This window comes from Rhinichthys klamathensis, unplaced genomic scaffold (genome assembly GCF_029890125.1).
Source record: "Rhinichthys klamathensis goyatoka isolate OS25496 unplaced genomic scaffold, OSU_Roscu_1.1 h1tg000391l_1, whole genome shotgun sequence".
NCBI classification, from domain to species: Eukaryota; Metazoa; Chordata; class Actinopteri; order Cypriniformes; family Leuciscidae; genus Rhinichthys; species Rhinichthys klamathensis.
The window spans coordinates 422,815-450,556 of NW_026606894.1; the positions used below are offsets into that span (position 1 = coordinate 422,815).

Here is a 27,742-nt window from a genome sequence, read left to right on the forward strand (position 1 = left end):
AAAAATTGTGAGATATAAACTCAGAATTCCAAAAAAGTTTTAAATTGTGAGATATAAATTCCGAGAAAAGGTTCAGAATTCCGAGAAAAAGTAACAAATTGTGAGATCTAAACTCAGAATTATGAAAAAAAAGTTAAAATCGTGAGATTTAAACTCAGAATTCATAAAAAAAGTAAAAAATTGTGAGATATAAACTCAGAATTCATAAAAAAAGTAAGAAATTGTTGGATATAAACTCAGAATTCATAAAAAAAGTAACAAATTGTGAGATATAAACTCAGAATTCATAAAAAAAAGTAAGAAATTGTTGGATATAAACTCAGAATTCATAAAAAAAAGTAAGAAATTGTTGGATATAAAACTCAGAATTCATAAAAAAAAAGTAAGAAATTGTTGGATATAAACTCAGAATTCATAAAAAAAAGTAAGAAATTGTTGGATATAAACTCAGAATTCATAAAAAAAAGTAAGAAATTGTTGGATATAAACTCAGAATTCATAAAAAAGTAAAAAATTGTGAGATATAAACTCAGAATTCCAAAAAAGTTTAAAATTGTGAGATATAAATTCCGAGAAAAGGTTCAGAATTCCGAGAAAAAGTAACAAATTGTGAGATCTAAACTCAGAATTATGAGAAAAAAGTTAAAATCGTGAGATTTAAACTCAGAATTCATAAAAAAAGTAAAAAATTGTGAGATATAAACTCAGAATTCATAAAAAAAGTAAGAAATTGTTGGATATAAACTCAGAATTCATAAAAAAAGTAACAAATTGTGAGATATAAACTCAGAATTCATAAAAAAAAGTAAGAAATTGTTGGATATAAACTCAGAATTCATAAAAAAAAAGTAAGAAATTGTTGGATATAAACTCAGAATTCATAAAAAAAAGTAAGAAATTGTTGGATATAAACTCAGAATTCATAAAAAAAAGTAAGAAATTGTTGGATATAAACTCAGAATTCATAAAAAAAAAGTAAGAAATTGTTGGATATAAACTAAAAAGATATAAATTCCAAGAAAACGTTCAGAATTCCGAGAAAAAGTAACAAATTGTGAGATCTAAACTCAGGATTATGAGAAAAAAAGTTCTAAATTGCGAGATATACACTTAAAAATGTGAGATATGAACTTGCATCTGCTAGAAAAAATTAAGAATTGTGAGAAAAAGAATTGTTACTTTTTTCATTCCATGGCGGAAACACCTTAGGAACAGGAAATACTGTATTCTTGCAGTAAAGTGTGTGGATGTACGCTCAGACACTGGTTATAAACCGCACAGCCTGTTCAGAAGGCGTGCACATACTGCAGTGCATTACACACACGGCTGTGAGAATGTGTGTGTCTTTAGTCCTTAATTAACAAAAAGATGCCAGGCCACACGTAAACACGAGCGTTGCACGGTCAGCAGCCGCCAAACAAACAGGCACAGCATCCTCTCAATCTCCATAATGGCCATCTGACTGAATGAGGACAAGCCTCATCTCACTGTCGGCGGTCTGCGGTGGACATGCTGTACTGTCAGTCATTTCATAAGAAGGCATAAGGGGCTATTGTTTTGTTGTATATCCACTACTGGTCGAAAGTTTGGATTTTTTTTATGTTTTTGAAAGGGGTCTTATATGCTCACCAAGGCTGAATTTATTTGATCTGAAGAGTAAAAACAGTAAAACTACAAAAATCAACCAACAGGACAGTTCTCAGTTTTCTTTTGTTCCTTATTAAACATCATTTTGACTTCTTACATTCTTTGAAATCTTTTCACTGTGAAAATTCACACTTTAATCGGCCTTTAAACTGTCAAATATGTACTTGGATGTTGTTGTTTTTTTCAGGATTCTTTGAGAAAGTTAAAAGAACCGGAATTGTTTGAAATAATAATTGTAATCATTATAAAAGTCTGTCACATTTGATCCATTTAATGTGTCCTTGCTGAATAAAAGTATTAATTTCTTTTTTTTTTTAAAACACTCTTACTTATACATTTAAAATATAATCAAACAGAAAACAGTATTTTTAAATCCCAAACATTTGTGATTACATTGTAAAATATTACTATAACTAACTAGACCTGAAACCATTAGTCGATATTATCATTAAAAAATGGTCAGGGTTTTTGTTGTTGAATAGTCAGTCCTAAAATAAATCACCCTGATTAATCTAATAACAGTTAGATTAGTCGATTATTAAAAATAATCATTAGATACAGGCCTACTAGAGATTTTCATAGTCAATTAATTGATTAATCGTTAATACAATATTACTAGTATTTTCCTATTACTAAATGATCAGCTTTTTCCCAAGCATTTATATTTAGTAGTAGTATATGTAGTAGTAGTACACAATTATATTTTGGCAACACTTTATTTTAGTCTTTGCTACATGTACTGACCTTAGTAAAAATGATAAATCATGCATAATTACACAACACTAACCCTAAACCAAACCCCGACAGTAAGTACATGGTTGATAATTAAGATTACGCAGTAGTTCATTGCATAATTACACTAAAAAGCACACCTTAAAACAAAAGTGTAACCTCTATTTCTTTCAGGTTTACAAACTTTTCTCAGAAGACGACAAAAATTGAGTTTGGAGTGAATAAGCCCTGAAGATGTAGAAGTCTGTGAAATTGTTCATGGAAACTTTTGTGACATAATTGTGTGGATGTTTACCAAAGCGGCGGTCAGGTAGCCCATGCCATTGTGTGTGAGCTGGTTGTTCCAGAGCACCAGCGTGACCAAACCCTTCCTCTGCTCCTTCAGACCCTCACATATATACGCCAACCCTGAGGAAACGAGAAAAGGCAGATATACCGAGAGAACACAAGTGTGCTACAATTGGTTGAATGACAAGTACAAAGATTTCTGGAGGAGGAGACCAAGAGGAGATACAGAGAGAAGACGAGGTCAGACCTGAGTCTAGTATGTGATTGTTTCTCAGGTCCAGAATCTGGATGTTGTAGTTGAACTTCAGCAGGTTCCCCAACTGAGCCGAATCCTGCAGACCGTTCAACTTATTGTCAGCCAAATACAGCTCTCTGAGGTTCATGTTCATCTTCAGTGCCGTGGCTGCACACACACATGAAACAAGTTGCCTTTTAGTTGCTTCATTCATTTGTGGAAAATGGTTAACCCTATAAATCAGAATCAGAATCAGAAAGAGCTTTATTGCCAAGTGTCCTTGCAATGCACACACAAGGAATTGTTCTCGCTTACATATAAATACGACAACAATACACATAATAATACAGTGTTTCCCCTACCATTGTTTTGGGGGGGCGGCCTGCATGTTCTGAGTGAATGAATGGTGCCGCCGAGTCGACGCGCAGTTTCATTTACCACACACACACACACTGAAGCGCGTGTGACGCTTGCGCTGTTTTTTGGCCTATGAATACACAAATGCATGAACTTCGTCTCCAGGCTCTAGATCCACTCTGAAAGTCACTTCGTGATCATTTCACCGCTTCATTTGAGAAAAACTATCATTATGACATAAACACACAGAAACTCAAAAGGTCTTCACGGCAACCCGTCAAAATAAAAGTTCGGTTTAACTTGACAGAAATTATATATTACTGTTGTACATTAGAATTTAGATATGTCCCAATGTAATAATACACTAATCCAAATAAATTATCATCAAAACTGAAATTTTTAAGGAATAATCCATGTTTTAATTTTAACAGTAGTAGGCTAAAGCTCATTGTGCAGCAAGTTCTTTGACAAAAAGTTTATTTAATTTCATATGATTAAAATTTATGATAAAATTTGTGTTTTATGTCTTCATTTTATTACCAGAAAAAACACAACACAGAATTAGTGTGAATTTTTTTTTCATATATATATATAAAAAAAAAATGTTGTTTAAGTTTAATGATTCATAATACATGATTTCAATTAAAAAAATTACACCATGTATCCGTAACACACCCGATCCGCAACACTAACAGTCCCCCCCCCCCCCCCCCCCCTCCCTGAAACAAAATCGTAGGGGAAACACTGTAATAACACTGTAATACAATTAAAAAATTAAAATATGAAAAGTATAAAGACCTAGAATAGGCATATTTAAAGTATTTACGTATTTATAGTCAACAGTATTATGGATGATAAATAAAAGTGAATTAACAAGATTAGAAGAGTATTGCAGCCTATGGGAAGAAGATTAAAGAAGTTCTAGATCTCCAAAACAGCCTGTGGCAAAACGACAACAGAATCAGCCAGTTGTTAAATCCCAGCAGATTGAGGCGACGATGTCTTGTAGTTGGTGTCGTCTTTGAGGGTGTTCATGATGCAGGATTGTTGGATGAAAACATTTTCCAGCTTTTAAAGGGGAACTTGGCAACTATTTCAACTAGAAATCATTTGGATGGTTAAATAACCTGTTCAGCGTTCTCAGGCGGAAAACCAACTAACTAACGTCCCGGTAAGTTGGAAATAGGAAATCTCGTGAGAAGCGAGAACGAGCGAGAAACACGAACTGCTTTATGGCAATTCGTCATAATTCTATGATACTGTGTATGATGTATTACCGACTCGGTAGACACAGCTCCACACGATAGAGTTGGCCGGCTCCGATAATAACAAATGCACACGAGGAGCCACAGAATTTGCATGTCTAGTGTGTTTTAACAAGAACTGGAGTAGGCTACGTCAGAAAAGAAAATGAAGACTCCAAAATATTTACGGTATACAAGATTTAGCCATTTAAACTTTTCTTAATTATTCAGTTTGGGTAAAACTATATGTTTAATAAATAAATAAAACGAGCAAACTAGTCAGAATATAAGCTTTCTTTTAGTTTATGTAATAGCCTACACAGACATGCCCAAATCAAACCCGAGTGTACTTTTTTTTTATATGTTTGCTGTCTTGTAAACATATCGAAGTATGACTGAAAAGACAATATCAGAGTGGTTTTCTCGGTTGTTTTTGTTGTTTACCATTTACATGCAATTGTTGTATTGCATACTTCAAGAATCAAGTTTATTAATGACCAACTTCTAAAAAGAGAATGTTTTTTTGTAAAGAAATGCGCGCACACACGACTTGTATACATTACAAGTATACACTATATTTATGTTGTTAATAAATAACAATAAATTGTTGTTGTACCAGCAATATTTGCAAGTTTTGTTTTTCACTGTAGAAATTTCAAATGTCATGATTTGCCAATGCAAGAGAGTACCGGCACCTTTTTCCCCCCACTGCAAGCACTGCGAGCAGCGTTAGAAAGGCGCCGCAAGTGAGTTACTTTACGACAGTGTTGTGAGATATACGGCCCACAGCTGTAGGGGGCGCTGATGAGAACACATGCGACAACAAAAGTGACAATCAGCGAAGAAATGGCTAGAGTTGCCAAGTTCCCCTTTAAGAGCAGCTTCTCCTAGCTACTCTTTTCTCTTTCATCAGCGTGTTTTTGGCCCGTTTATACAAGAATTCCCCCACTTCTGTAGGCACTTTCTTTGGCTTGGCAAAAGCTGTTTGAGTTTTGCAGTAAACCATGGTTGATCGTTATTATCATTATGTTAAGTTCTGGTAGGAACTCACATGTTCTCACATAAACTGATGTAGTGAGTTAATCTAGATCAGTGGCTCCAGCTTCAAAAACTATGTTGGGAAACGATGGACCAAACGATGGTCAGAGAGTCCCGGAACTGCTCTGGGAACAGTGATATGTGTCCTGTATTGGTCCAGTATGAATCTGTCTCTGGTTGGGCATGTACTGGGCTGCCTGTATTTAGGTAGTTCACGAGGTTTAGCCAGTGTTTGCAGCGCTGTGCTCACACAAGCTTGAGGAGGGATGCAAACATTAAAACAAACGAGAAAAACTCATGATGTGGAAAGTAAAAAGGCATTGTAAGGCCTCTAAATTATCAATGGCCAAAACTTGTACACAATCTACTACATGCCTTCTGTCATCTGATTGATAGTTCACACTCTTTTAGAAAGTCATAATCTGTATATCGTTATTAATATTTCAAGATTAAAATGTACTCGACTAAAACAACAAGTTTACTTTATTATCCATACCTAATTTTTGTTGTTGTTGACAAATCATGATAAAATGTGAGTATCCAATAAGATACATCAGGCTTTTTCATCGCTCATTTTTATTTAGAGGAACAAACGGAGCAAAAATATGCACTTTGGTGCACATGCTGATATGTATATGGCCAAAAAGAAAGATGAAATTCTGATGTAATGCTTCTAACGCAAATCAATTATAACAGCATAGCAGACTACTTACAGAAAATGCATATCATCATCACTCTATATCTGCCAATAATGTCTTAGTAAGCTGAATGCTTAGTTTTATGATCAAAGCAATTAATGCAATGTAATACAATTATGATTGAACACAAATAAACCTTCCTCAAAAGCCTGATGATCATATTTGATACTCACATTTTAACAAACAATATGGATACAGGGTTCCCACACCTTGGTTAACTTCAAATTCAAGGACCGTCACCTTTCAAGGACTTTCCAGGTCCAATACCCTTAAATTCAAGGACTTAATGTGGGGACACATTTCAAGTGAGAGCAAGGTCGTGTCACCTTGTAAGATACATTGTTACAGTTTTCATGTGTCAAACACAACTAAGCAAAAAAGCTTTTTTTCTGTTCATCACGGCAACACAAAGTACCCAAAGTAAAACACTTAACGTGACGCATACATGCGCGTAACTTACGTAAATCAAGCAAGCTAGTATTCATTAGGGCTGTCACTTTACGTTCGAAAATCTATTGCACAATCGATCAACCAACACAAGTTTCGAAAACGAAAATAGGGAATCGATTTGAACGGCCTTTTTTAAAACAATTTTGACCAAATATGTGTTTTAGGTGGACAGATCAATACAGCACACAGAACATGTGGGATGCTGGAAAATAACAATGTCTTTTCTGTTAACCAAATGCTTTTTAATATTCGCTATTACTTCAATGCAAGTGAACAAGTGCGCCGTTATCTGTTGTGTAGTGACGTGTGTGTTCAAGTAAGCCAGAAATGAGCAGATTCTGCAATACGCTGTATTTAATATGTCATGAGGATTCACGAGTTGCGTATTTGCACTAAATCCGCACAGATTTGGCTCACACGAACTTCCCCAGCAAAGTGAGTAAACATAGAAACACAGATTGGCTCGTGATTTGACAGCGTTTCCCGCTTTAAGTTCATTTGTACCCGCATTTGGCGGGTCGAGGGTGTTAATCTCACTCCCTGAATGTTGCGCTCCTGTTTGTCATTGTGCACGAAACTTCACGCCAATAAATCATCAGGAATATTGCTGACTTGTGCGTCTCAAGCGCCTCTTTACGCTCGTCCTAATGCCTGTTAGGTGTCCGTGGATTTGCCTGTATTTAGTGTTGAAAATGGAAATGTCTTTAGACATGGAAAATCGATTTTACAATCGATTCAATGAACAATTATGTCTCAAAAATCAAACAGGATTTTTTTCACAGAAGTGACAGCCCTAGTGTACATAAGCCACGAAGTGTTGGCCAAATAACACATTAGCGGACCGGAGGGAATAATATGGAATTTTATTCTTGCACAAAATAAATTCAAGCACTTTCAAGTGCTTATTTTCAAAAACTACCTAGGGCCTTGAATTTTTTTTTTTCAGATTCACAAACTTTCAAGGACCCGTGGGAACCCTGTGGATAACCGAAGTTGTGTCCACGGTGTTCCCGACCATTGTTTTTGTGCATGCATTACCCAGCAGCATTAGCGGTCGTCCTGAGATGCCGGCGTTCTCCAGGTGCAGGACCGCCAGGCTGCCGCTGATCCGCAGCGCTCGGGCCACGAACGGGGCCGAATGGTCCAGCAGAGGAGTGTTACGGGCGTCCAGGTACTGCAGAGAGCTCGTCTGAATGAGACACACAGATGGATAAAGATTAGCACATCTTTGAGATGAGCACACCGGCCGGAGCGGGTTAAAGGATTAGTTGATTGATTGATTAGCGTTTATTGTCTCCTGACGGAGAAATTCATCTTGGGCATTCGAGATAGCAGATGCAACACAATATACATAACACATAACATAATTACCTACACATAATTCACCACCTTAAAACTAACCCACACACCCTATTTGTTGTTGTTCAATTATTTTATAGAGAGTGGTACAAATGAAAATTTAAACTTATTCAGTCTGCAGTTTGGTAACCTGTACCTTCTACCTGAGGGCATCATCTCATACTCACTATAGAGCACATGATTCGGATCGTTAGTGATTTTTAAACTCTGTTTCCTCACCGCCTCTTCAAAAAGCTCATTAAGAGTAGTCGGTGACACTTGTAGTTCACTTTAAAATCAAAATTAGCCCATGACACACCGAGTGTGTCCGCGCGCGAGCGAGGCCGAGTGTGTCCGAGCATTAGTAAATTGGTACATACTACATAGTCCTATATAAGAGCATGGAAGTTCAATTAATGGGCTCCAATAATCAGTACTACACACGTTTTGTTTAATAAATAGAAATAAATCAAGCACATAAACAAGATTCAATATAAGCAGTAAATAATCACTGACACTGTGCCACAACCAGGTCTTACGTTTCTTAAGCGTCAAATAACAATGACTCTGAATTTTATCCATTAATCGAACTTCCATAGTGCATATTTCTGCCTTGACATGTTCTCATTTGGTTACATTCTGTTATGGAATATTTGTTTTTTATTGATTGTATATTTTGAGTTTTATTCACATCCATTATGCAGGTACAATGCAAGTTTATATTTTGCTTCCTAAAATATATTTACACAATGAAAAATGGAAAATAGTGCCCTGCTGAAGTTGCGCTACATTTTCTTTATTGTTTTCTTTATTCTTTAAGTAGATGCACTGAATTTTGGTGAATAAGAGGACCTGTTTTTTATTTTGATACACATAGTTGTACATTAGCAGGAATGTAACACAACCCAGAAGCGCTGCGCTGTTACACTACGTGAACTATCTCGAGGCCAACAGAGAAGGAAATGAATAGTTGAATAAAGTCGTTATTTTTGTTTGTTTTTTTTGCGCACAAAAAGTATTCTCATCGCTTGATAAACTTAAGGTTGAGCCACTGTAGTCACTCGGACTATTTTAACGATGTCTTTCATAACTTTAGGGCCGGCCAGTTTCAATCCCTGAAGAAGCCTATGGAGGAGTGATCCAGCTCTCAGATTTAAGCACAAATATCTTAATTTGTGTTCCGAAGATGAACGAAAGTCTTACGGGGTTGGAACAACATGAGGGAGAGTAATTACTGACAGAGTTTACAATTTGGGGTGAACTAACCCTTTAAGTTAAAAACTAATGATCTTTGAAACGGAAGTGAATCAATCAAAACTAACATTAGCTGGACAATAACTTTATTCTAGAGCCGCTGTAAAGCCAAAACAATCTCTGTTACTCTAATCTCCTATTATCACTGTAAAGCTGCTTTGAAACAGTCTATATTGTTAAAAGCGCTGTATAAATGAAGATGACTTGACACATCAACTGTTCCTAACGAGTGTGTCAGTCACGGTCTCACCTTCCTCATCATGTGTGCGGCGGCCTGCCACCCGCGGGTGCCGATGTGCTTGTTGCTGGAGATGTTGAGATGAGTGGCGGATTCATAGTACTCGATCATATCGAACAAAGCTGATGCTCCCTGAGAGACAGAAACAAATATTTTTCATTTATTCTAATTCTGTACAGCATTTCAGAATAAAGAGCGAATTAATAGCAGTGTGTTTTGTTTATTCTGGAGAAGGAGAATTTTGAAAGGGATGTTTGCAAAACACACACACACACACACATGCAGACAACCTGAGATAGCATGAAAACCACCTGATCATGGACTGATGAGGGGAAATGTCTCTCACTTATAGCTAAGGCATAATTAAAAACATTATTAACACATCACCATGGTACACAAACGGTCAAAAGTTAGGAATAATTTAGATTTGTTTTGGAAATAAGTCTCTTCTGCTCACAGAACACAGAAAAATCAGTAATATTGCTCAGCAAAACTGTATTTATTTGTATCAAAACAGATCAGTAATATTGTGAAATATTTCTACAATTTAAAATAGCTGTATTCAATGTGAATATATTGCAAATTGATTTATTTCTGTGATCAAAGCTGAATTTTCAGCATCATTACTCCAGTCTTCAGTGTCACATGATCCTTCAGAAATCACTCTAATATGAGGATTTGCTGCTGAAGAAACATTTATGATTATTAATTATCAATGTTGAAAACAGTTTTGCTGCTTGTGTGATATTTTTTTCAGGATTCTTTGATGAATAGAAAGTTTGAAAGAACAGCATTAATCTCTTTTATGTTTTTAAATCTTACCCCAAACTTTTGAATGGTAGTGTATCACAGTTTTGATAATATCAGAAATGTTTCTTGATCATCAAATCATATTCATCATATACAATCATGTGACACTGAAGACTGGAGTAATGATGCTTTGATCACAGGAATAAATTACACTTTACAAAAGTAATAACATTTAATAATATTACTGTATTTTATTGTATTATCGATCAGATAAATGCAGCCTTGGTGAGCATAACAGGCTTCTCTTTGTAAAACATGTTTTACTTTTGAGCAGTACTGTATATAAACAATACATTTTTTCAAGGTAACATGTCCAAATGTGATTTTACTATATGGCAACCATTAAATAAATGTGTAATGTTGATTAGTTATTTTATATTACAGTTATATAGATTTTAATTTCATCCTGGATAAAAGCCCAGACTGTGTCCCACATGACGCTGTAAGTGCTGAGAATTAGCGTGCATGTTTGTACATGTGAAAATGTCTATGTGCGTCTCGAAAAAAAATATGGTTTTGTTTCCAACATCTTTACACTAGAGATTTACACGCTATCCTATAAACAGCACGAGTCATTCACTTTTCACACAGTGACCTCAGACAAGTCGAGACAAAACGCCTGAAATATTCCCTTGATGGACACGACGCAGAGCAAAAGGAGAGAGACATGCCCTGTTTACACCTTTTGGTCGATCGGATCACAAGTAGACGAGGGATAATATTTACGCATTAGGTCAGTAGGTGGAGAGTAGACTGTCTTTTGTGGCTGTTTGAACACATTCGACGACCACTTGAGCGTTTACACTAAGAAAGCAATCCGGTCAAACGTGTTTTCGACTACCTCTGAAAGTGGTCGGAAGTGCACAAGTTCAAAACGTTTTAGCCCTTTTACACCTAAACACATCTTAATACCAGTTGTAAACAGGGCCATAGAGAGAGAGAGAGAGAGAGAGAGAGAGAGAGAGAGAGAGAGAGAGAGAGAGAGAGAGAGAGAGAGAGAGAGAGAGAGAGAGAGAGAGAGAGAGAGAGAGAGAGAGAGAGAGAGAACATCTAATGCCTATGATGGGACAGAAGAAAGAAGAGATAGACACAAAAGTCAGTAATACACATACACTGTGATGCCTTAAAATCAAACAAGCAAAGAAAATGACTGACAGGTGATAACTTAATAAAGACCACATTGCTATTTTAGCTAACTTGTTAAGAGCATGTGGTAACAACAATGTAAAAAGTAATTCTAGACACCATTTCCAAACTTTCAACAATATGTAAAAGTATGTGTGAACTGTCAAAAAAGAAAACAGCTCTTTCTGACCATTTCAAAAGAGACATCATTTATTCAAATTCATTATTTATAAATAATCAAGATGGTTACGTACGCTAGAGCACGGAATAATATGTGTGTGTGTGTGTGTGTTAGTCTGCTTCTGTGTGTTACAGATCCCACTGGAAGAGCAGCCTGCCACTCTTCATTGTGGAACGTGACGTCCCAGTCCACGCTACCAATCACCTTGCACAGTTCAAAACCAGTATTACGACTATGTAAGGCTGGGAAGGAGTGAGCAGGAAAGCATGTCGCGCTACATAGGACTGTCCCGCTGTATAGGAGTGAGTCCACCCCTGTGCATTTCGTTTGCTTATTTACAGAGCGTTTATACGTGCGCTTGAGCACTTAATTTATATTTTAAAGGCTCAATATTATGGTTTGGTATTTCTCTGTATTGTAGAACAATGCACGTTCTTAACCAGATTATGCTTAACCCGACAATGCACATGATCATGTAAACGCGTAAACCTGTGGTTTTCCTTTATTGGAGTAACGTTAGGTCATAAACAGCGTTAGCATAAAACAAGCGTCAAAGCTAGATCTTTGCTCCTTACGGCGATTCCGCCCAGCATGTAAACGCATTAACTGTCGGCTTACTGAAGTGTGCATATGTGATATGTAACCTCGTTTATTAATAAAGTCTTGTAAACATGGTTTACTTGCGTTATTGGGTTTTATAGTGTGGGTTTTGCATGTAAACTCGGACAACAGGTCATGTCATTAAGCTCTTTTGTGAGTTATCAGCGTACTGGTGTGCATTTAAATGTTACATAATATTCTTTCTAAGCCCTGAAACTCAAACCATTTTCTGATGCCATCCCCCCATATATAATTAAGTAATAAAATTAATATCATAAACGTGCGATTAGTCGACTATTGGCTTAAATGAACGACTACTAGTCAACTACATAAATATTTAGTCGGAGGAAGCCCTAAATAGGAGGACTATTTTTTAAATTATCGTTGTTTTTTTTGTTAATAATGCTTATCTTGCACTACTGTGTAAGAGGAATGTGCTTGTGATGGACTGAGGCATGTACACACACTGTGAAGACTGAAGCGAAACTCAGCGGTGTTTAATTGGTCCGAGCTCTGATGAGAAGCAGCATAAGGTGTTGTGTTGTGCTCCACCCTGAACACACACACACACACACACACACTGTCTGAATACAGTACACACAGAGGCGGGACAGCGCTCAATGTTTCTGGAAGACCCTAAAAACTTGTTTTTTAAATTTAAAAAACAAATTTGCAGCTCATAACGAGGGTTTGAAGGTAAGGAAGATTAGGAGCGCAGCAAATACAGGAAACCAACAAACATGCTGATTACAGAGCTGAGAGTTTACAGCGGTGCAGCAGGAGGACAAAACCTTCCCATGGCCAGTCAAGCGTCCAACAACACTGGATTGGAGTAGGAAAAACTGATCCCAGACAAGCAGTTACGGGCAGTGTTGTAGTCGAGTCACCAACTGTCGAGTCCGAGTCGAGTCTCGAGTCCCAGTGTTCGAGTCCGAGTCACCAAAGCAGAGTCCGAGTCGAGTCCAAGTCGAGTCTCGAGTCCCAGTGTTCGAGTCCGAGTCCAAGTCCGAGTCACCAAAGCAGAGTCCGAGTCGAGTCCAAGTCGAGTCTCGAGTCCCAGTGTTCGAGTCAGAGTCCAAGTCCGAGTCACCAAAGAAGAGTCCGAGTCGAGTCCAAGTCGAGTCTCGAGTCCCAGTGTTCGAGTCAGAGTCCAAGTCCGAGTAACCAAAGCGGAGTCCGAGTCGAGTCACCAAAGAAGAGTCCGAGTCGAGTCACCAAAGAAGAGTCCGAGTCGAGTCCAAGACGAGTCTCGAGTCCCAGTGTTCGAGTCCGAGTCCAAGTCCGAGTCACCAAAGCAGAGTCCGAGTCGAGTCCAAGTCGAGTCTCGAGTCCCAGTGTTCGAGTCCGAGTCCAAGTCCGAGTCACCAAAGCAGAGTCCGAGTCGAGTCACCAAAGCAGAGTCCGAGTCGAGTCCAAGTCGAGTCTCGAGTCCCAGTGTTCGAGTCCGAGTCCAAGTCCGAGTCACCAAAGCAGAGTCCGAGTCGAGTCACCAAAGAAGAGTCCGAGTCGAGTCACCAAAGAAGAGTCCGAGTCGAGTCACCAAAGAAGAGTCTGAGTTCAAGTCCGAGTCGAGTCTCGAGTCCCGTGTTCGAGTCCGAGCCGAAATTATATACACTTAAGCAGAGCTGTAGTACTCGAGTCCGGTCTTGGACCGTTTTTCTATGGTCTCGGACTTGTCTCGGACTCGCTGGTATTCGGACTCGGACTTGTCTTGGTCTCGGCCACTGGTCTTGCCAAATATGGCTTTTGGTTTCGACCGAGTCCAGGTGTCTTTTTTATGTTCCCAGTAACGTATTATTGTAGTATGCACCACAGAAACCTCCGCAGATTACCGCAGATTGTAGTGCCAGTCATTGACAAGTACGACCTGCGCGTGTGTGATTTGTTTTCTACTATTTGCTACTGCAATACCGGCGCATAGCTGAAATAACAGATCTGTCTATTCACTGCCAATCATAATACGAAATTGCTATATGGACTAGTCACTGTGAATATTAAAGACTGCAATCAAATCTGATTGTTCAGCGAGTCTCTGCAAGTGAGTGCCGCAGGTTCGTGTACTACACATACTCAAGTACACGTTTATCTTCAGCATTTCATCGTCAGATACACTCAGAATAAACCCGTCAAAATAAAAGTTCGGTTTAACGTGAAGAAATTACCACAGATATATTTTACTGGAGTGAAGCTATATTGTCATTTAGTTGCTCAAATGCTCAGTAGGCTACTAGTACCTAGCAGTGGTAATAGTAGTGGGTTGGTGTTTGTATCAGTTCTAACACTGCTATTATGAGGTATCACCATATGTCAGCATTCTTTTTTCTTTAGATTAGAAGATATGATATCAAGGGGAATGTCTATACTTAAAAATCCTGGGTGTTGTGACACTGTTTTTGCTTTTAGATCAACAAATAATAACCCAAAATGATTGTCATTTAATGTCAAGACTTTTTTCCTGTCCTGGACTCGGTCTTGACTCGGACTCGGACTCAAACCTTTTTGGACTCGGTCTTGTCTTGGACTCTAACCTCTTTGGACTCGGTCTTGTCTTGGACTCTAACCTCTTTGGACTCGGTCTTGTCTTGGACTCTAACCTCTTTGGACTCGGTCTTGTCTTGGACTCTAACCTCTTTGGACTCGGTCTTGTCTTGGACTCTAACCTCTTTGGACTCTAACCTCTTTGGACTCTAACCTCTTTGGACTCTAACCTCTTTGGACTCTAACCTCTTTGGACTCTAACCTCTTTGGACTCTAACCTCTTTGGACTCTAACCTCTTTGGACTCTAACCTCTTTGGACTCTAACCTCTTTGGACTCTAACCTCTTTGGACTCTAACCTCTTTGGACTCTAACCTCTTTGGACTCTAACCTCTTTGGACTCTAACCTCTTTGGACTCTAACCTCTTTGGACTCTAACCTCTTTGGACTCTAACCTCTTTGGACTCTAACCTCTTTGGACTCTAACCTCTTTGGACTCTAACCTCTTTGGACTCTAACCTCTTTGGACTCTAACCTCTTTGGACTCTAACCTCTTTGGACTCTAACCTCTTTGGACTCTAACCTCTTTGGACTCTAACCTCTTTGGACTCTAACCTCTTTGGACTCTAACCTCTTTGGACTCTAACCTCTTTGGACTCTAACCTCTTTGGACTCTAACCTCTTTGGACTCTAACCTCTTTGGACTCTAACCTCTTTGGACTCTAACCTCTTTGGACTCTAACCTCTTTGGACTCTAACCTCTTTGGACTCTAACCTCTTTGGACTCGGTCTTGTCTTGGACTCTAACCTCTTTGGACTTGGTCTTGACTTGGACTCGACTAGTCATGGTCTTGGACTCGACAAAGGTGGTCTTGACTACAGCCCTACACTTAAGCCAAATCAAGCAACATTTTTCAGGCACTCTTTCTTGCAGCTAGAAATGTGTATGATAGGCTATCACTAGAATTGCCTTTGACCTTATCAAATCATTGTCAACTAGCTGTGGCACGATTATATTTATTAAATTGTTTAAATACATTTTTGGATGATCAGTCAACTGGAATGGATAAAGAAAACAAAAAAGAAAGCCTAATTGGACAGAGGAGGAGAAATGCATTCTTCTTGACGAATATGGTAAAAGAAAAACAATTTTGAAATTTTGAAAAAGCAAACTAAATCCCAATGTAGGCTAACTGCGGCAAAAAAACAGAAAATGCAGTGCTATAAGCAGTTGTAACTCCGCAGGAAAAGAGTGGTTGCGATGTGTGACATAGTCAAGGTCGCCGTCTAGTTTGTTAGCTAAAATAAACATAATTGTGTTATTGTATGATAAACGGGATTAAGCGCTGAGCGCGTCCGACTTTGGCTCAGCGCCAGCCATAGCACGAAAGCACAGTTTAAACCTGGCAGTGATGTCACGTCACTGTACATTCGCTCCTTAGTGGTCAGCCCAGCTGCTGCAAAGTGTGCCAAAATCGAAATTGCTGATTAGATGTGTAGAGGAACTTATCTAGTGTTAAATTAGTGTTACGTTATCTCTCTCACGAGAATGCAGCGTAAAGTGAGTGACGTCAGTGAGTGTGTTGTCAAGCAAGGAGAGCGAGCGGTAGCAGTGTCTGTGAGGGAAAAAATAGATCACGGCCGGTCTTGGACCCCGAAACAGGAAAAGTGTAACATATCAAATTTTTATAACCTATTTAGTCAGAAACAACGTCATTCATTTGATGAATGCTCAAGTCCGATTTTATAAATTCTCGAGTCCGAGTCCAAGTATAGGCATCAGTCCGCGAGTCCAAGTCGAGTCACGAGTCCAGAGAATAAGGACTTGAGTCCAGGACTTGTGTACTCCATCACTGGTTAGGGGCAATAGCAATAATAATAATAATGCACACGAATAATATAAATAATTAATAAAATACTATAAGTCAACAAATAAATATAAATAAATGCACATTTATTTATATAGTACACATTGTTTCAAAGCCAAGTGTAATATATAAACACAATAGTAATACACTATACTGTAGTAATATAGCAATATATATGATCATGCGACACTGAAGACTGGAGTAATGCTTTGATCATCATCACTGATGTACCTGATGATATTGGAATTATGGTATATACTGTATATAATAATAATACATATATTTATTGTGCTGATTAGAATGTGTCTATATAGTACATTTAACATCTTTTATTTCACAATAGCAAATAAACAAATAAATAAATACAAGTCTGTCATGGGAATACATAAATAAATAAATAAAATAAATCCAGTTTTCCATGACACATCTCCCTTCAGTAGTGGTGTTAAGGAGTGAGTGTGTGTTTGTATATATGGAAGACGCTGAGAGATCCACCCAGCTTATGACCAGGCAAAATGAACTCAAAGCACAGTAAGTTGAGTCCAGAAGCGGCCTTAAGTAACCTTTTAGAAACAGACTGAATTTATGTCTCCAGAGCTCCTAATATCTGTGTTTATATTGGACAAACAATCTGTATCAGACCAGACAAACGTAGCCTACACGGAAACACAACACAACCAAACACACGAGACAACCAAACACACGAGAAAACCAAACACACAACACAACCAAACACACAACACAACCAAACACACGAGACAACCAAACACACAACCAAACACACGAGACAACCAAACACACGACACAACCAAACACACGACACAACCAAACACACAACACAACCAAACACACAACACAACCAAACACACAACACAACCAAACACACGACACAACCAAACACACGACACAACCAAACACACGACACAACCAAACACACGACACAACCAAACACACGACACAACCAAACACACGACACAACCAAACACACGACACAACCAAACACACAACACAACCAAACACACGACACAACCAAACACACGACACAACCAAACACACGACACAACCAAACACACGACACAACCAAACACACGACACAACCAAACACACGACACAACCAAACACACGACACAACCAAACACACGACACAACCAAACACACGACACAACCAAACACACAACACAACCAAACACACAACACAACCAAACACACAACACAACCAAACACACGACACAACCAAACACACGACACAACCAAACACACGACACAACCAAACACACGACACAACCAAACACACGACACAACCAAACACACGACACAACCAAACACACAACACAACCAAACACACGACACAACCAAACACACGACACAACCAAACACACGACACAACCAAACACACGACACAACCAAACACACGACACAACCAAACACACGAGAAAACCAAACACACAACACAACCAAACACACAACACAACCAAACACACGAGACAACCAAACACACAACCAAACACACAACACAACCAAACACACGAGACAACCAAACACACAACCAAACACACGAGACAACCAAACACACGACACAACCAAACACACGACACAACCAAACACACGACACAACCAAACACACGACACAACCAAACACACAACACAACCAAACACACGACACAACCAAACACACGACGCAACCAGACACACAACACAACCAAACACACGACACAACCAAACACACGACACAACCAAACACACGACACAACCAAACACACGACACAACCAAACACACGACACAACCAAACACACAACACAACCAAACACACGACACAACCAAACACACGACACAACCAAACACACGACACAACCAAACACACGACACAACCAAACACACGACACAACCAAACACACGAGAAAACCAAACACACAACACAACCAAACACACAACACAACCAAACACACGAGACAACCAAACACACAACCAAACACACAACACAACCAAACACACGAGACAACCAAACACACAACCAAACACACGAGACAACCAAACACACGACACAACCAAACACACGACACAACCAAACACACAACACAACCAAACACACAACACAACCAAACACACAACACAACCAAACACACAACACAACCAAACACACGACACAACCAAACACACGACACAACCAAACACACGACACAACCAAACACACGAGAAAACCAAACACACGACACAACCAAACACACGACACAACCAAACACACAACACAACCAAACACATGACACAACCAAAGACACGACACAACCAAACACACGACACAACCAAACACACGACACAACCAAACACACGACACAACCAAACACACGACACAACCAAACACACGACACAACCAAACACACGACACAACCAAACACACGACACAACCAAACACACGACACAACCAAACACACGACACAACCAGACACACGACACAACCAAACACACGACACAACCAAACACACGACACAACCAAACACACGACACAACCAAACACACGACACAACCAAACACACGACACAACCAAACACACGACACAACCAAACACACGACACAACCAAACAACCAAACACACAACACAACCAAACACACGACACAACCAAACACACGACACAACCAAACACACGACACAACCAAACACACGACACAACCAAACACACGACACAACCAAACACACGACACAACCAAACACACGACACAACCAAACACACAACACAACCAAACACACAACACAACCAAACACACGACACAACCAAACACACAACACAACCAAACACACGACACAACCAAACACACGACACAACCAAACACACGACACAACCAAACACACGACACAACCAAACAACCAAACACACAACACAACCAAACACACGACACAACCAAACACACGACACAACCAAACACACGACACAACCAAACACACGACACAACCAAACACACGACACAACCAAACACACAACACAACCAAACACACGACACAACCAAACACACGACACAACCAAACACACGACACAACCAAACACACAACTGTGGCTGCTAAGCCACTAATTAGATGTACAGGACATTTTGATAGTGTAACAGCACTGATAAATGAAGTCAGAGCACTGCACACGCCATTACAGAAGCTCAGGCAGTTTTAAAGATGGAAAGAGAACAAAATGAATGACTCAAAAAAGAGCAGCACTCACGTCTTCGTCCAAGTTGGTCTGCTCCAGATCTACTACTTTAAACTGCACCCGCTTAAAGATTTCCTCCAGAGATTCACATGATTTATAGTCCAGCTTCTCTCCTACAAATGATAAAAAAGGAGATATTACTTTCAACTTTTGCACTGATATGGTTCTTTACATTTTATATATATATATATATATATATATATATATATATATATATATATATATAACAACACAGATCAAAGCCAAACACACGGCTAATCTCATGGTTTTTCTGTTACTTTATATTATACTTTATTTACAATAAACCTGAATCATTTGAGGATCAGCTTGTCTATGGACACACACCCATTAACTACACAAACTAACAAGCATACAAACCAGTCTTAACATGCTGAACTCAACGGAGGGTGTGTGTATGCCAATGTATGAAGACATGTGACATACAGGGTTCCCACATCTTTTGATCAATTAATTTCCATGACATTCCCATGACTTTTTCCAGTTGTTCATAATTCATGATTTCATAGATATTTCATCCAAAAGTTTGGGTCCTGGAGATTTTCTTTAATGATTTTCTAAAGAAGTCTCTTCTGCTCTCCAAGTTACATTTATTTAATTAACAATACAGCAAAAACAGTAATATTGTGAAATACTATTACAGTTTAAAACCGATGTTTTCTATGTGAATATATTGTAAAGTGTCATTTAATCCTGTGATAAAAATTTTCAGCATCATTACTCTAGTCATCAGTGTCACATGATCCTTTAGAAATCACTTTAATATGCCGATTTGTTGCTGAAAAAACATTTCCGATTATTATCAATGTTGAAAAAAAAACTTTTTTTTATATACGTTTTTGACGTATACAAAGTTCAAAAGAACATGTATTTGAAATATCAATCTTTTAGAACAAAGTCTTTCCTGTCACTTTTGATCAATTTATTATATTTTTTTTATTATATTGTATAAATGCAGTAAGATTGAATGGTAGTGTATACAGTATATAGAGAGACTGAACATCTTTTAGCCAATTAAATATAATAAATAGGAGACAAACAAGAAAAACTCACATTCACTAGAGACATTCTCATGATTGATTACATTTCTATGACTATTCCAGGACTGGAAATCACAATTTCAAAATTCACTGAACTCTCGATGTCTGTCCGAACACTGAACATTGTGATAAAGCCCATTTTCAGCTCACCTTTGAGGTCTAGGCACTCGTTTCGCTGTGTCAGGTCTTTTAAGTCCTATGGACAAAAAAAGAAAAAAGAAAAAGTTTACTATTAAGAGATGAATGTTTAATTCTTATTGGATAGGTAAGGTGACCAGCCAAGATCATTAATGTAACGCTAGTTACAGAAAAGTGTGTGTGCAATGACAAGTGGTTTGATTTATTTATTTTTAAAATCCAAATGGATAGACAAGAATCAATAAACTGACTAATAGACTCAAGGTTAATTGAGGTCCTCATGAGGAAAACAGCTTATAAATCATACAGAATGAGTTTTTTTGAAAATGTAAAAATGCAGAAAGTTGTGTGTGATGGCTTGGTTTAGGGGTCGGGTTAGTGTAAGGAGAGAGAATACACAGTTTCTAAACACCGTTACATCTATGGAGAGTCCCCACAAAGATAGCGAACCAGACGTGTGTGTGTGTGTGTGTTCAGTAACATGTCTCGCACTGGAACTAGGGGACTAAGAGCTGAAAGTATGCCAGTATAAACGTTGAATTCATGCGTTTCAAGGCTGTGTAAACACTAGGATGTCTGTGCTGTGAAACACCAGGGGCAGCTGCCCTAAACCTGTTCTCTGATCAGCAATCTCTCCAAAGCATTCAGAGTCACCACCTGACATTTACCGCTGCCATGCAAACAGCATCTGACCCTGAGCTTTCTAATGTGACTTCAATGAGCCTTGTGTTTCTGCTGTTATACAAACCACCTGCGGTCATCTTTTCCTCCGCAATCAGACTCGGGTGGTGTGCACTTGAACTGGCGAGGAGGGAAACTGTATTAAAGAGGATCTATTATGCTTTTTTTCCCATGTTCATCTTTCTTTAGTGTTAAATTTTGCTGTTTGAGCATTTGAGCATCTGCAGCAAGAGTTCTTCTCTATATCAGTGTCAGTGTTTCTGAACTCCCTGAAACGCCTCCATTGTAGTCTTGAGTTTCTTCCGGGAACACGTCACAATATTCCTCATTATAATAATTCATACGCAGAATAAAGGGGCGGGGCCTGGTTGAGTTAGTTAGTAGTGTGTTAAACTGGTGGTTATGGGAAGGAGCGGGACATTTCCCAAACACACTCGAAGCGCTCGACCAATCACAACACACTGCTCCAGCCGACCAATCAGAGTACAGTGTGCTTTTCAGGAGGAGGGGCTTCATAGAGACAGGAACTAAACAGAGCGTTACTGACAGACTGGGAAGAGAGGAGCCGCAACAGTGGAGAATATGGGGAATTGATTTATTTTTTAATTCAAGAATGAAAACCTATTTAGTAGATCCCAAAACAATCAAGTGCATAATATGGCCTTAAAAAAAGAAGAAAATAATAATATATATATATATATATATATATATATATATGGCCACTTGCCATCTGTGGTAAACCGTCATAAATGGAGCATTAATCTTCTTAGTAGCTTTCTCTCTCTCTCTTTTCAGCGCTTTTCTTTTATAGGCCTGTTTATGAAGTCATTTTTCCAGGGGTGACTAAGCAATTAAGAGAGAGGAACACAAGCACAGACTGAGGTGGTGGAAAAACACATACGTACACACGCACTAAGTAATGACCGGCTATTTTCTGCCCTGGGGACTCCCAGTGGAAATTTACCACGATGCCCTCGGAAGGACTTAACAGACTGATGATGTCCTTCTGCACAACTACGGGTTATACATATTGCAGAAAAAATACATTGCAAGAAAAAAGTACACTTGCAGAGAAAAATGTAAAAGAAACAGATGGGAAACACAAAAGAACAGGAACGGAGAGAAATAGGGGAGGAGAGCGACAGCATGTGCTGGTTGGTGAGTGATTGTGGGTGTTAGCTGGCATCTCTGTGCAAACATCAGGCCACGATAACATGATCGCTCTCTTTCTGTCTGTTTTCAGTGACTCAGCTAGTAGCAGACGAGAGAAGCTGCTCACTCTCTCTCTATCCATCGATCTGTTTCAGCGGGCATGCACGTGTCCTCCTATCTCATCAAAACACCCTGCAGAGTCTCACCTGAAATCTTTCATGCATTTTTGAAGTCAGCATGAAATTAAAAATCACCCTGTCTATTTTCTCATCATGCATTCAGGTCCGTTTTGATATGCATGCCTATCGATGAACCATTGCAATGTGGAAAATGTACCATCTTTTCATCTCAAAGTGAAAGTTACGCAACGGTAGGTTTCATCAATTTGGACCATTTTTGGGCAACCATGAGTTATAATTTTAAATGAATTAAATTAAATTAATTGATTTCAATTGGGGTTGAAACTGGTAATTCTCAGATTGTATATTCTTAAAAATGTATTTAGATATATTAAAATACATTTTCTATTTTTCTTGCATCACAATGGTTTTTCTGTGTTCATGTAAAATTTGAAATTTCAACAATTTTTTTTTAACAAAAGAGCTAAAAGTAATAACATGGTTTTATTATCAAGTTTTAATTTTCTCCAACAACGGCCATAATTCGTTTTTCATGACCATTCATGACCATTTTTGTTGCTGCAGAGCCATTAAGACTTGTAGCAACGTCAAATTTGAACCTTTGAAAATCATAACATTAGTAATTACATGCATAATTGCTTATTGTTATAGGAAGTCTAGTAGTTAAACATTAACTGACAAAAAAACAGGCACAATCCTGTTGAGCTCTAACCAAACCATTATAACGCTACATGCAAATAACCCAGAATTTGACTGGGTCATCAGTGTGTCATCAGGACAGGGAGAAATGACCGTTTGTTGACTCAGTATGGTACGTTTACAACCCTGTGCCTATAAGAGGCTTTCAGTAAGCGAGCTGCAGCCAGAGGGAGTCAGGAGGCATGTGACTGGCCCGATGCCAGAGGTTAGTGAGGTTATATGTTTGTGATCAGAGTACAAATGTAATCCAGCGCAACGGGCCAACTGGGGACACAATAGAGATTATAAATGTGCACGATCAAGCTTCCCTTTCTTCAGTGAGGGTGTAATTTATGGGGAGTTTGGGCAAAAATGCAACCCAAAGGGGTAAAAAAAAAAGCACAATAAAAATGTAAATGAATTACAAGCCATGATGTGAAATTAAAAGTGTCAATTGCGGCATTACATCTAAATCTGCTCATGTTGCATCAACGACTTCTTTTAGCTATTTTTTTGCACATGTTTCACACGTTTCTGTTGAGTGTATGAATGCAATGGCCAATCAGAGCTGTTTAGATCACCAGCAATTGAGAAATCAGCTGAAAATGACAGTTTTGACACACTCACTGAGTTCTGCACTCTTGCGAACCCTCTCATCATAAACAACAAAGTGCAAACACGATGTAAACAAGAGATTAATTTTGAAGTGAAGACAGCTTCAGTGATTTAAACAGGAGTTTTTGCGAGAGTGCATAACTCTGTGACCTTGCACTAGACTAAAGTCTGCGGGCTTTCCGAGTTTGAATAACCTTTTATGATCCTAAAATACAAGACATAATAATGTTATGTTGTGCTTGATTTTCTAATGCATTAGAAAGAATATGACAAGCCATTTCCCCACACATACTATTATATTAATCAACATTAACAATCATTATTACAACATCAAAAGCAATATTCTGCAATAATGATGTCATAATATTGCAGTTCTGCCATGTAATGAATTCCTGTTTTATCATTTATATACTTTATGTAGGCGATTAACATTGTGCAATTGTTGTGTAAATGCATGTATGCCACCTTTGATCAGCATTAAACAGTCTGTGTAAATAAACATACCATGTCAGATGCAGCTTCTGTTCCACCTTTGCAGTATAAAGATGTCTTTTGTTCATGTTGATAAAATTGGTAACAATCAATAGTATTCTGACTGATTAAAGTAACTGGTTGAATAAATTGAACTATTTGACATAAAAACAACACAGATACATATAATATTGTAATCAAATATTGCAAAGCAAATATTGCCTCTTATTGGAAAAAAGTTACTTTCGGACCCAGGTGTGAATGCAATGCTTTATGACTTCGAAGAGGACTTGAACGAATGTTTAAGGAATTCCCAGCATGCTTTTGCAGAGGTGTTTACCTGTATCTGTTTGAGCACTTTGGGGATTGGTTTGCAGTTGAGCTTCTGGCATGCTTGTCTGTAGGCATTCAGAATCTCCTCCACCGTCACATTCTGGGCTGCAGAGACAAAACCACACGAAGACAAGGTCAAAGGTCACATACAGTGTATGCAACAGATCATCATTATCATCAAATGGAAAAATAAATAAAAACAGATGAAACTATTACTTCACAGCATTAAATTAAAGAGAGTAGGGCTGCTCTCATAATCATAAATCACCATTATTTTTGTCAATATTGAAATCACGATTATTGGTGGATGATATGATCTAAGTCTTAACTTTAAATGTAAGTGAAATGTATCTAATTTATCGATACTTCAGCAAAAACTAATACTAGGTTAATTAATGCAAGTAAAAAGTCCTCAAAACAGTTACAGAAGAGAGGACAAGTAAACAGTTAGCAATAAAATAAGAACAAAGAAAAAAAAAAAGAGGCAAAATACAACAGAACAGTAACAGAAATACAAATTAAATAAACAGTGCTTTAGGTTTTTCAGAGATAAGTAATAGCCTACACAACAGAAATTGAATAAAGGGCAACACTATTTTAGGGTTCAATTCTCGCTATTAATAGTTGCTTATTAGCACATATTAAAGCATATATTAATGCCTTATTCAGCATGACCTTATTCTACATCCCTTAATCTTACCAAATACCTAAACTTAAATGCAAACAAATAGAATGAATTGATAAGCAATAAATAAGGAGTTTGAGGCAAAAGTCATAGTTAATAGTAGGGTTGCACCGATACCATTTTTTCAGAACCAATCCGAAACAAAAAATTCTGAGTATCGACCGATACTAGTGCTGGTCCGAATACCATTTTTTGAGCTTCGAAGCTTCGGTAGTAATGAACATCGAATATTCGAAGCTTCGGAATCTCTATATGTCTGTCTGTCCGTTTGCATTTTGATTATTTCGAGAACCGTTCATCCAAACAACTTCACAAGGGAGTGCAGTGTCGTATTTGGTGCAATATACATAGACAGGCGAGACGCAACATGTTCTGAATTAATAAACTTTTAATAAACTACATGCCAGGTGTGCAAAAAAAAAGAAAGAATATTCGAATGTCACATTTTCAAATCGAATACCAATATTCGAATATCCGGGTCCAGCCCTAACCGATACCGATCCGATCCCAGCACAGTTTTTTTTATTAAGTACAATTTCTATAACTCTGTCTTGAACTGATAATCACTCTATTGTGTATTAATTAAACACAATCTACTTAATACAGACAACTTCATTATAAAGAAAAACAACAAATCAAAAAATATATGAAAAATATACAGCCGTTTACATTTACTTTCGTCGCATCATCCAAGTGGATGCTGCACACTGGTGGTGGTTGAGGAGAGAACCCCTGATATGATTGTAAAGCGCTTTGGGTGTACAGTAGTACATATGAAAGCGCTATATAAATGCCTCATTCATTCATAAATTTACTTTAGACATAACCGACTGTGTTGACGTCTCCTTCCGGGCTTATTGTGCTTTTAATAACTTCATAACTTCAATATTTCATATCAAGCACGTCCCGCAGTTTAGCAACAGTACGACTCGCTTGTTCGACTGATTTGGATGTTAAGTTTGACTTTGGGAGGAAAGAAAGCCCACCGCTGTGAAGGAAAGCAAAGTGCGCGGGACGCGATTTACCTCGATTATCTGGTTTTCATAATCGTGAGAAGCCAAGCTGAAATCAAGATACGATTAATCGCACAGTCCTACGAGAGAGCAAACAGATCTGTCCTCATTGAGTCTGGGAGATCAGTGTGTGTACACTGTGATTCCTGAGCGCTCTCAGAAGGGCCTTTGTGTAACACATGAACACACACACACACACAGAACCAAGCGGTCTAGACCTTCTAAGCGCTGTCTACAGTCATATGACTTCATACATTCATACTTATTGTTTTGAGGAGACACATTCGTACATGGGTCATTGACGGATAAGGTTTTTCAAAGTGTAAAAAATTAATGGAGATATTCATTTTGAAACCATTTTTTAGTTGTACTAAGTGTTAACAATGAGATTATGTGGTTTGTACAATGAATTAACACTGCTTATGTCTTTGTTTTTGTTTGTTTTTTACAAGATGAACAAAATTTGTCACCAAAAAAGTCATTCGGTTTAACCATGAATATTTCTAAAATTATTAATTTGCAGATAATTACCGAATGACCTTTTGACACTTCAAAATCTTTAAAATACCTTTATATGTAGTCAAATATATTTAAAACCTTTTGGATTCAAGTTGTACTACCTTAAATACTTTGGATGTCATCATATCTTTGCTTTTTATTATTATTATTATTAAGGCCTTTGGACAAAAAAAGGAGCCGTCACGCATTGACACACATACAGTTTGCGAGATGGCTTAAGCTAAAATATCAGGGCCCTACAGACAGTGTGAACATCCGCTTGCATTTTCCCTGCGGTGATACTACAGTGTTATTTGTTATGCAAATACATTAACCATAACAAAATTAGGCGACTGAAATCTTAAGGAAGCGCAAAAACCTGTTACATAACAACTGTTTTGGCACAAAACAACTTTAACATTGTAGGCAGATATCAGAGAAAAGAATAAAAAAAAAATTAAAACAAACGCTTAACACAACCCACTTAATATAAAAAAAAATATATATA

At 38.0% G+C, this 27,742-nt stretch overlaps 1 protein-coding gene across 1 annotated transcript in view; it reads right to left on the reverse strand.

Annotated features, from left to right (window-relative positions):
* Positions 1 to 27,742, reverse strand: part of ppp1r37 (protein phosphatase 1, regulatory subunit 37) — a 75,352-nt gene that overhangs the window by 17,006 nt on the left and 30,604 nt on the right. The window contains exons 2-8 of the mRNA XM_056234264.1: positions 25,046 to 25,143; positions 20,981 to 21,026; positions 19,785 to 19,885; positions 9,532 to 9,651; positions 7,728 to 7,878; positions 2,915 to 3,070; positions 2,675 to 2,787 (exon numbers count right to left, since the gene is read on the reverse strand). Of these exons, the coding sequence (XP_056090239.1) occupies positions 2,675 to 2,787; positions 2,915 to 3,070; positions 7,728 to 7,878; positions 9,532 to 9,651; positions 19,785 to 19,885; positions 20,981 to 21,026; positions 25,046 to 25,143 (785 nt within the window). The remainder of the gene's footprint in view (positions 1 to 2,674; positions 2,788 to 2,914; positions 3,071 to 7,727; positions 7,879 to 9,531; positions 9,652 to 19,784; positions 19,886 to 20,980; positions 21,027 to 25,045; positions 25,144 to 27,742) is intronic.